The sequence below is a fragment of the Ananas comosus genome, linkage group 17 (genome assembly GCF_001540865.1).
Source record: "Ananas comosus cultivar F153 linkage group 17, ASM154086v1, whole genome shotgun sequence".
NCBI lineage: Eukaryota > Viridiplantae > Streptophyta > Magnoliopsida > Poales > Bromeliaceae > Ananas > Ananas comosus.
In genome coordinates, this window is record NC_033637.1 from 6,701,680 (window position 1) to 6,713,339 (window position 11,660).

At 38.0% G+C, this 11,660-nt stretch overlaps 1 protein-coding gene across 1 annotated transcript; it reads left to right on the plus strand.

Annotated features, from left to right (window-relative positions):
• Nucleotides 2,866-10,401, plus strand: LOC109722942 (vacuolar protein-sorting-associated protein 11 homolog). The gene is made up of 6 exons (XM_020251119.1): nucleotides 2,866-3,095; nucleotides 3,751-4,008; nucleotides 6,285-6,458; nucleotides 6,573-6,893; nucleotides 6,995-8,773; nucleotides 9,348-10,401. The coding sequence occupies exons 2-6, from the start codon at nucleotides 3,787-3,789 to the stop codon at nucleotides 9,705-9,707; spliced, it is 2,856 nt and encodes a 951-aa protein (XP_020106708.1). The 5' UTR covers nucleotides 2,866-3,095; nucleotides 3,751-3,786; the 3' UTR covers nucleotides 9,708-10,401.

The window sequence follows — 11,660 nt, forward strand, 5'->3', positions numbered from 1 at the left end:
CAACCAACCACCCACTCAACCCTAGGGGCCCCACATCATTCTAATCGCACATCTCTTGATCCAACGGCTAAAAATCTACAAGCACCAATAACTTGGTACTTTTAAAAACATAGGAGCTCAATTCTCTCTCTCTCTCTCTCCCTCAGCTCTCTCTCTCTTCTCTCTATTATATATATATATATTAGTATATGAGGCGTCTGGTATGCCTTCTCTGGAAAGCACGGAGCGCTTCCGCTTCTTCCTAATTTGTTTTCGAATGTTCGGACTTTCGAAATTGCCGATCTGCTTCCAGTATAAGACTTGATCTAGAGTATTTGAAGTATCTAGAAAATAAATTTTGCGATTTTTCGATATCATTTGCCTAGTGATCGAAGTGGCTCAAAAGCAATGGCTGAAAATAAAAATCATACAAAATATGATGATATGACATTAAAATTTTATATCAAAGTTATTGATCTTGTTTTATAGGGTATAAAGAATTTTCTATCAAAATTTCATATGATTTGGATATTTCTACACCGTTAAACTTGCAAACGGCTTACTACGGCCATTAAAATTATTGATTTTGAGCCCCTTCGATCACTAGGCAAATGATATCGAAAAATCATAAAATTTATTTTATAGGTACTTCAAATACTCTAGATCAACTCTAATGGAGCTGATCGTCAATTCGAAAGTCCGAATATCAAAAACAACTTGGAAGCACGGAGGGCTCCGTACTTCTAGAAGCATACCAGCCCACTCATATATATATATAGAGTAGGGCTACTGTGCTATTAGGAGCACAGCAGCCCTTGTACTCCTAACTTTCTAACCACCCATCAAGTTTGATGGGTGGTTAGAATGAGAGGGGGAAGAGATATTGGAGAGAAATTGGGTGTCTCAACTTCTCTTCTCCTTAAATTTCTCTTCAATATCTCTTCCCCATTTTATTCTAACCACCTATCAAACTTAATGGGTGGTTAGAAAGTTAGGAGCATAAAGACTGCTGTGCTTCTAATAGCACAGTAGCCATTCTTTCTCTCTCTATATATATATAGATTGTGGCCTAAAGTCTTATTGCGTCCAAATGCAATGCATGAATCTTCTGTACCGTGGTGAAAGAGATGTAGACGTAGGACACATGAGTTGTTGACCCATATTTTTTGCGAGTTCTATATACTGACCTTAATTTGGTGACAAATGTATCTCACTCGTCTCTATCAAAGTTTTCAAACTACGAGTGGTCCATGCATGTGTGTACCATTTCCGCGTCACCACAGGGACTATCTTTTAAACCATGCAATGTTTTTTCTTTTTTCTTTTTTTCCTTTTTCTTTTTTTTTTTTTTTTCAGAGAGGTAAAAAGATAACGTGCTACGTACCTGTTTCATTTATTTTTTAAAAAAACAAGCTTAGGTGGTAAATCAATTAGGATTTGAATTTGAAACCTCAGGTAATTAAACCATGTAATGACTCGAGTAAACCAATCTGAATGTTGGCAAAATATCTATATTATCTATACATTATTTTTCATAAATTTGCCACAGGGCAACGTTTTCTTTATTATTGTTGAGTGTAGGCTCCATCCCGAATCCGCTCAAGTCCTTCCTCTTTTTTTACTTAAACCGAACCGATCATTGTTGATTGCATTGGGCCGAACCGACCTAAACGCTCCATATATTTTTATCTTTGAACTAAATTTTTTTTCTTCTTTTGCTTGAATTGAACTGATCACTATCGAGTGTGGGCTCCACTCCGAACCAGATGAAGTTTTCTTCTTTCTTTGTTTGAACCGAACCGAATTTCCTCTTTTTTTTTTTTTGCTTGAACCGATCCGAATCATATTTCTGTATTATGCCGAACTGTTCCTCTAGCTTTCTCTTCCTTTGACTGTTACCTTCGGTCATCGGCAAGATAAATTCCACCTCTCATCATCGCTTCTTTTATCGTCATTTCCTCTTCTTTTATCATTATTTTCTATTTTTTCTTCAATTATCTACCGGACGTATTGCACGGGTTACTACATATATAGTATTACATCAATATGTGACTATTTTGGTTGGTTTTTCCACGTAGCAAATCTATTGTTAACATGATCTACACATGGCATGCTTATATTAAACGATTGTTCTCTTCATGGATTTGTGGTGGGTGGTTGTGGACAATTTGGGCTTTAACTGCACCTGATTGGATGGGTTGGGCCCAGAGAAATGAAGCTAAATTGTTAGTATAGGTTTTGGGTCCAATTAAATACTTGTTTAATTAGATTTCTAATTCATCAGAAGACCAACTTTACATAATTTTATTAAGCCTGAAGCATTCGACTAAAGAATTAGTTATTTTGATATCTAATCAAAATAGAGTACTTCTTTTAATATATATTTGAGTATTTAGACGATTCCGAGGAGAAAATACTACAAATTGTTATCCTATTCTCTTATTTGGGGCCAATTAAACATGATCAAATGGGTGTAAGGTTAGATATTGAGTTATTTCTATGGTAGCCAAAGCCCAAAAAGCCCAAGGCCAAGTTCACGTAGACTCAGCCCTAACCTACCAAGGAAAAATTGGACCTGAATATGTATCCAAGCCTATGTTAGTTAATTCGCAAATAATTCGCGAATTATTCGCAAATTTTTTAAAAAATGAATAAAGCATTCGTACCTGTATTTTTTCTAAAAATTCAGAAAAAATATAATTTTTTGGTCAAAATTAATTATTTGCGAATAATTCGGAATCGCCCAATTATTCACGCAAAAAAAAAAAAAAGGGCGCTCGCGGCTCGCGGGCCGTGGGAAAACAGAAAAGAAAAGAAGCCCATTTCGCACGTTCGCGGTTCGCCTCGCCGAAAACATAATAAAAAAAAAAAAAAAATCACTGGATCAAAAAGGTTTTGCCCTAAGTTTGTCACCCCTGCGGCCCTGCCACCGACCCCAGCCCGTATCCCTTCCCCTCGCCCTCTTCCCTTCCGGCCGCTCGCGGAACGCCATCGGAAGCCCCACATCGAAGATCGAAGATCGGGTTCTTCACTCTTCAGAAATCAGAACCCTCTTCCTCTTCCGCTTCCGCTTCCGCTTCCGCTTCCGCGGATCCAACGATTGGATCAGCAATCGGGTGGTTCTTTACAAGAATTTTTATGCTTTAGTTTCTCTCTCCCTCTCTTTCCTTTATTTCATCTTCTCTTAATTTTTGTGCTGACTGTATGGTTTTGAGTAACAAGACCATGACTACAAAATGTAGCATCATTGTGAGCATGCATTTATTAAGATTCATTACTTCTTTTTTATCTCTTAATCTCTACAGCATACATGAATATTCTAAGATACCATAGATATTCTTGAAAAGGAATAATCAACAAATAAGGTTTTATGACCTCAAAAGGTTGATATGCCCAGCAGGTTGTGAGTAAGGTTTGAAAATCACAAGCATATGCATTGCTATTTTTTTTTACTTAATTAGCTTAATTTTGTGGCTCTTTATTCTTATATTCTTAAGAATTATGAGTATTTATGCTAATAGCATAAATTTTGAGAGAAAAAAAAACTTAATTTAATAGCCGAATTTTTGATCCCGAATTTTTAATTGGTGAACGTATAATATCCGTATAAATCACGTATCCGAATAATTGGCGAATCCATTTTTTAGCCGTATTTTTCAACGAATGTAAAAATTAGAAGACGAATTTTATCCGAATTATACCTGAACCGAATTTTTGCCGAATCCGAATTAACTAACTATGGTTTCGAACGGTACTTCTTTCGATTCCTAGGGTTGGGGTTTTTGCAATCCGAAAGGAAGCGAGGAGATGTACCAATGGCGGAAGTTCGAGTTCTTCGAGGAGAAATCCGGCGGTAAGGGCTCAGTCCCCGGCGAGATCGCCAGCGACATCCGGTGCTGCTCTAGCGGGAGGGGCCGGATAGCCGTCGGGTGCGGTGACGGCAGCGTCGCCCTCCTTGATCGCAGCTTCAAGGTCTCCTATGGATTCCAAGCACATGCCTCCTCCGTCCTCTTCGTCCAACAGCTCAAGGTAGGTCTCCGAAATCGCTCTCTATGTCGTTGTCGTCGTCTTGGATCATGCGTAAGATTTGGATGATGTGATTGGTTGATTAGGGTTTTTTTGTGCGGTGAGATTGATAAGAAGATCATTTTTTTGTGTCTTGTTTTGGTTGTTCGGTCGATTTGGATGATCTGATTGCTTAATCAGGGTTTACGATGGCTTAAATTGATGTGGAGCCTCCTCCGTCCTCTTCATCCAATCGCTCTAGATCGGTTTCGGTGATCGCTCTCTATGTTGTTGTTGTTTTTGTTGTTGTTGTTGTTGTTGTGGTTGCTATTGTGGCTGTTTTCTTGATCACTCGTAATATTTAGATGGTATGGTTCATTGATTAAGCTTTTTGTGCTCTGAAATTGATAAGGGGATCGTTCTTTTGTGTCGTTTTGGTTGTTGGGTGGATTTGGATGATCTGATTGCTTAATTTGGGTTTCTGGGGGCTTAATCTGTGCTCTTCGTCCAATTGTATTAGGTAGGTCTTGAGATCACTTTCTACATTGTTGTTGTTTCCTTAGATCATTCGGAAGATTTGGATGATTTGATTGGTTAATTGGGTTTATATGCTTTGATTGATAAGGAGCTCGTGTGCTTCCCATCATTTGCTTCTGTTCTTGGGTGTATTTGGATGGTTTGACTGCGGAGTTAGGGTTTTTGATTGATAAGGATCTCCGTGCTCTTCGTCTCGTGGCTGAAGGCTGGTAGTGGAGATCGCTTTCTATGTCGTTGTTTTTGGATCATTTGTAAGATTTGGATGATTTGATTGGCTAATTAGGGCTTTAATGCGTCACGATTCTTTAGTGTTCTTCCTATTTCTTGCTTCGGGTGTTGGTTGGATTAGGATGATCTGATTGTTTAATTTGGTTTCTGAGGGTTCAATTTGATGTGGAGCTTCATTGGTGCTTTTAATCCAATTCCTTAAGGTAGGTTTTGAAGTTTGCTGTCTCTGTTATTATTATTAAATTTTTTTGAGAGAAAGGTAGCATGTTATCCGTTTCGTTCATTCTTAACCCGGTTATAGCATTTAGGGCGGTGGTTAGGTCTAAGAGGATAAGAAAGTTAAGCGTGTTAGGACTAAAGTAGTTCTAGGATGGGTGACCTCTTGGGAAGTGGGGCGTTACAATTGGTATCAATGCCAATTACTAGCCGGAAATGTAAGATAAGTTTCAATTGAGCCAGGTTATACAGTGGGAAGAGTGAGACACTTATGCTGTTGACAATGGATAGAGCGCAGCTCTCCTACAAGATCGGTTAAGGCTAGCGAGACGAGTCTCACATTGCCTGGCACTTGCAAGTCTTGAGCCTGACGAGGACGTCAGGGTTTAAAAGGGGAGAGAATGTGAGACCCCATATAGTCCTATATATAAGATATAATAGGGCTAAAACTCTAACCCAGCTTAAGCATTTTGGGTGGTGGCAAGGCCCAAGAGGTTAAGAGAGTTAAGCGTGCTAGGACGGGAGTAGTCCTAGGATGGGTGACCCCCCTGGGAAGGGGGGCGTCACATTTTCGGTCAATAGGCTTTGTCAATTAAAATCAATAAAAATCATTGTGATGTCTTGATGTTTATTTTTGTTTTTGTATGTGAATTGAAGATAATAATTAGTTTTGAATTTTTGATGTTGTTAAGAATATTTTCTTTTTTCACTGGTAATTGTTAGCAATACATCATTCTTAATCGTAAAAGATCAATCTTGGACGATACACCTCATTTGGAAACTCTTTGGACTTTTTTTTCCCCTTTCCACATTCTATTTCTTTTTGATAGTACAATGCCTTTATATATCTGTTGGCATAAATTTCTGCTTGGGTTGCAACAAATAAGCTGTATTATCCTTTTTCTGGTCACATTTTTTTATTTGAGAAATTTCTTTTCCTTTTTCCCTTTCAGATTCCTTTAGGTGTTATATCAATTCTCGCTTATGTTTGATGTTGCTTATGTAGATAATATATTTCTTTCTATTCTTATGTTAATATATTTCTTTCTATTCATATGTTGCAGTAGGCAGCATCCTCGTTGATTACTTAGAATGTGTTAAGGAATGATAATTGAGCATGATGTAATGAATTTTTTTCACCTTACTATTTATGATTTCTACCTTAACTTTCATGGTCCTCTGAACCCAATACTTGTCTGAGGAAGAGTTTTGCAAAGAGATGCACAGCTAGTTTCCACGTTAGAGACAGGCACACTTCTCAACACACTGCTATTATTGATCATACAGTGATTTTATTATGTTTTTCTTTGGTCGATCAGCAAAAAAATTGCCTAGTGACCATAGGAGATGATGATCAGATGTCTTCCCAGCCATCTTCAGTTTGTTTAAAGCTTTTTGACCTCGACAAGGTGCAAGAAGAGGGTTCAAGCTCGGCAGCTCCTTTTTGTGTCCAAATATTGCGGATATTCACCAACCAATTTCCTGAGGCCAAGGTATATTCAGTTGCATGATGCTTGGTCAAGGACTTAAAAGAGCTATATTCTACTAAATGTCTTTTGCAACTTTTGGTATTTATTTCAGTTACTCGCACCTATCTGGTATTGCAGATTACATCATTTTTAGTTCTCGAGGAAGCTCCTCCGATATTACTTATAGCCATTGGCTTAGATTCCGGTTCCATTTATTGCATCAAAGGTGATATTGCACGAGAGCGTATTACACGCTTCAAGCTGCAGGTTGAGGCAGTTTCAGACAGTATTAATGCTATTACTGGTCTTGCTTTCCGAGCTGAGGGTAGAACTCTTCAGCTCTTTGCAGTCACTTCCTCTTCAGTGAGTTTGTTCAATTTACATGATCAACCACCAAAGAGGCAGACCCTTGATCAAATTGGTTGTGAGGTTAATGCTGTTGCAATGAGTGACCGCCAGGTAAACAAATTTCTTTTTCCCATATGTAAATTGTTTGCTTTTATGGCATAGAATGACTTTGTTGGGCATTGACTGTATGGTGTTTATTATTAAACAATCAGGATCTGATCATCGGTCGACCTGAAGCTGTGTACTTCTATGATGTTGATGGGAGAGGTCCTTGTTGGGCTTTTGATGGTGAGAAAAAATTTCTAGGATGGTTTCGTGGGTATTTACTATGTGTTATTGGAGATCAAAGGACTGGTAAGAACACTTTCAACATCTATGATCTGAAAAACCGGTTAATTGCCCATAGCATGTCTATCGGGGAGGTTTCGCACTTGTTTTGTGAGTGGGGCTATATTATTTTAATAATGGCAGACAAAAAGGTCCTCTGCATAGGAGAGAAAGATATGGAAAGTAAGCTGGATATGTTGTTCAAGAAGAATCTATATACTGTTGCCATAAATCTCGTTCAAAGTCAGCAAGCTGATGCTGCAGCTACTGCTGAAGTGCTACGAAAATATGGCGACCATTTATATAGTAAGCAAGAATATGACGAAGCTATGTCCCAATACATTAACACAATAGGACATCTTGAACCATCATATGTCATCCAAAAATTTTTGGATGCACAACGTATCCACAACCTCACAAATTATCTAGAAAAATTACATGATCATGGATTTGCCTCTAAAGACCATACTACTCTTCTCTTAAACTGCTACACCAAATTGAAAGATGTGGAGAAACTAAACAAATTCATCAAAGATGAAGATGGTGCCGGTGAGCATAAGTTTGATGAGGAAACTGCAATAAGAGTATGTCGGGCTGCTGGATATCAGGAACATGCCATGTTTGTGGCTAAGAAGGCTGGGAAACATGAGTTGTATTTGAAGATTCTACTAGAGGATCTTGGTAGGTACAATGAGGCCTTACAATATATATCAAGCCTCGAGTCTAACCAAGCTGGTGTTACCGTGAAAGAGTATGGAAAGATTCTTGTAGAGCACAAGCCGGCTGAAACTGTTGAAATACTGTTGAATCTTTGCACCAGTGATGGGAAATCTACAGCTGCGAGGGCTGCAAATGGGATGGACTTACTTATGCTTCCTTCACCCATGGATTTTGTCAATATTTTCGTACACAACCCGCAATTTCTCATGGAGTTTCTAGAAAAGTATATCAACAAGGTCAAGGATTCACCCGCTCAAGTCGAAATTCATAACACACTTTTGGAGCTTTACCTATCTCATAACTTAAACTTTCCATCAATCTCCCAAGAAAATGGTGTTGTAGATCGTGATCATAAAGCGAGAAATGGTAAGGAAGTTGGTAACGGGTATAAAGCCGATGGTAAAGCAAAATTACCTGTTCAAAATAAGGATTCGAAGAAGGACAAGGATTGTACTGAAAGACAGCGCAAGGGACTTGCACTGCTTAGGAGTGCATGGACGTCTGAGATGGAGCAACCTTTATATGACGTTGATCTTGCTATTATTCTGTGTGAAATGAATGCATTCAAGGAAGGGATGTTGTTTCTGTATGAAAAGATGAAACTCTATAAAGAGGTGATTGCTTGCTATATGCAATCCCATGACCATGAAGGTCTGATTGCATGCTGCAAAAAGCTAGGGGATTCATCACAAGGGGGTGATCCAACTCTTTGGGGTGATCTGCTGAAATACTTTGGTGAGCTAGGAGAAGATTGCTCGAAAGAAGTCAAGGAGGTCTTGACTTATGTTGAGAGAGATGATATTTTGCCTCCCATTGTTGTACTACAAACCTTGTCAAAGAATCCATGCTTGACACTTTCTGTTGTCAAGGATTATATTGCTCGAAAGCTTGAACAAGAATCAAAGTTGATTGAAGATGACCGCAGATCTATTGAGAAATACCAGGTTAGTTTCATAAGAACACAGTAGTCTTAATTTGGTTCTTTCTTTTTCAACTTCTTTGCTAAAAAATATACATAGCAAGGTACATAAAGGAGAGCTGGAGGATATTGAGTTGAGGAATGCCAAAGTAGAAACTAAGATGATAAAGTCAAAATATTCAATGTTATTTGAAAGAAGAGAAGTTTTATGCAAGTCATTGGTGTAAGATTTGAGCATTGAGATGAGACTGTCAATTGCTGGCACAGTATTACACATAGAATGGCACTTGACATTGTAAAGCTCGTAAGCAATGTATTTTGTTAATTGTATGCACTTAAATTTTTTTTAATAATGTGATATAAGATTTGTCATCTACTAATTATCTATTCAATACCTTCAAAAATTAAGCAATATTTCTATGATCAAATTTTTGAGAAAGGAGTAGGCATTTATTAAGAGTGTCCAGAATATTTTAGCTTTAATGCCACCTGTCCTGAATGTGTTGTTTGTTAACTTCAGTGGATTTGTTAGTTTATACAAAGACTAGGACTAATATGCTAAGTTTACAATTTAGCTAATCCATATTATATTTATACAGGAAGAGACCGAGACAATGAAAAAAGAGATAGGCGACCTCAAGACCAACGCCAAAATCTTTCAACTGAGCAAGTGTACAGCTTGCACATTCACCCTTGATCTCCCTGCAGTTCATTTTATGTGCATGCACTCATTCCACCTACGTTGCCTAGGGGACAATGAGAAAGAGTGCCCAGAGTGTGCACCTGAGTACAGATCCATTCTGGAGACCAAGCGCAACTTAGAGCAAAATGCCAGAGATCATGCTTTGTTTTTCCAGCTCCTGAAGGGTTCGAAGGATGGGTTCTCCGTTATTGCCGACTATTTTAGTAAGGGCATAGTTAGCAAAACTACAATCCCGCCCCCAGAAAATACTCAGTAGGCAAGTTGTTTCTCTTTTCTTCTCTTAGTGTTGGCTGGATGTGATGACCAAGAACGGAGTTAACAATGAACTCATTTGAGTTACCACTTGGGAGACTGTTGGTAATGCTGTGATTTGTTGGAGCTTTACTGGTGATTTTTCTTTCTGCTGGAGAAAGTTTTTGAGGCTTTTGCTATTGGTTGTTCCACCGTTGGTGCAGTTGAAGATTTAGTAGCCTGGTGAACCAGAGGTAACATGTATAAGAGTCGCAATTCTGAGTTGAAGACAAAGAGATGTATATTTATTTATAACTAATACGAGCATATGAAGAAATCGTGAGAGGGCACAGTAGCATCTTGAGGTACGATCAATGGCTCAATTTTTTTAATTTTTTGTGTGCCAATAAACACCTTAAAGTGTGCACTTCTTTGCTCTTTTGTAATTGTCTGAATTTATGCTTTTCTTGTGTAAATTAAATGACTCAGCTGATCTGAGGTCTCTGATGCTTCAATAATATGTGCTACGAGTATAGTAGGCTTTCCGTGTTTTCGTCAGATCTCTGATATGTATAGTAATTCTACATATGCTGTTTATAAGTTGTTGATGTATGTAGCAAACTGGATAATATTTTGTCGGAGCATAGTTGGTGCAGTTTGCTTGTAAATTGAATGAATGTGCTGATCTGAGCTCTTTGATGCTTGGTGATATTTTTGTATATGGCTTTTTGTGATTTCTTTAGAACTCTATTGCTGGGGATACAGTAATTTGTACCGTGTTTTATGTAATAATTAATTAATTTTTCCGTTGCACCCAGATTTCTTCTGCATTTGCTGTCTAAAATTATTGATGTATTGTACCAAGCTGCTTTTTTTTTTTTTTTTNTTTTTTTTTTTTTTTTTTTTTTTTTTAATTGTTATTATTATTATCTCCCTCGTTATTGCGCACAATGTTTGGAAGTGTTGTCCTCCTCTCAGTTTCTAGGCTGCATATCCAGCTTTGATCTGAGGCATGTTAAATTTTAATTTTTTTTAATTTTTTATTTATAATTATAAAAATTATAAATTATATTTATAATTTGTTTTTTGTTTAAGTTGGTAAGAAAGTTGAATAGGTTAGAGCGGATCTGATTTTTAGGATAAAGTTTATTATTTTCGTATCTTATAGCTACAATAAAATTTTCAAATTAAGGAATATTTTGCGGGCAAATTGCATCAGTTAGAAAATACAATAATAAAATATTTTGTTTGTTTTCATTACAATATCGTATCGTAATTAAGTTCTGCTGGACATGATTAAATTGGATTTAAAGAAGTCTAGATTTAACAATCAAAACGGAGATTTGAAAGGAAATTTGACGTCCAGACTTTTTCGAGCTCAGAACATGATTTCAAGAGTCGAAAATAGTTTCGGACGACCTAGTGGTGCCCGGATTGAGCGGGGACTCTTCTAGAGAGCAAAGTTGGCTGGAATCCAGCTTTCGAACGTCCTAATTGTCCTCTCACTTGAGAGCGTCTGAATCCTTCTGAACTCCTAACCCGAGGGTTGGATCATGCAGGAGTAGAGCATTCGAACCCTCGATTTCCCTTGTGGGCGCCCGAAACATGGTTCGGGCAGATTTGACAGGCGTTCGGGCTGTGGATTTGGCGCAGTTATGTTAAGTTCGAGTGCTCGAAAATTAAGATGGGCATTCGAAACATGGCGGAAAGGCTGAGGTTTGTCTGATTGCAAATATAAATTGTTGGAGGGTTTATTGTGCTATCGTAGCATCTCTATATAACCAAATACTACGGTCTAAACCCTAAACACTCACCATTCTCCTCCTCCTCTCTCTCTCTCTCTCTCACTCTCTCTCTCTCTAGAAGAAAGGGAAAACTCTAAACCCTAAATCCTTAAACTCACTTGAGAGGGTCCAGATTCCTTCTGGACTCCTAACTTAAGGGTTGGATCATGTAGTCCTATAAAGCATTCAGATCC

Bases quoted from the DNA above. Each gene is read 5' to 3' on its own strand.
- LOC109722942 (XM_020251119.1), top strand. From the start codon at position 3,787: ATGTACCAATGGCGGAAGTTCGAGTTCTTCGAGGAGAAATCCGGCGGT. The intron at 4,009-6,284 runs GTAGGTCTCCGA...TTGGTCGATCAG, and splicing joins TCTTCGTCCAACAGCTCAAG to CAAAAAAATTGCCTAGTGAC. The intron at 6,894-6,994 runs GTAAACAAATTT...TTAAACAATCAG, and splicing joins TTGCAATGAGTGACCGCCAG to GATCTGATCATCGGTCGACC.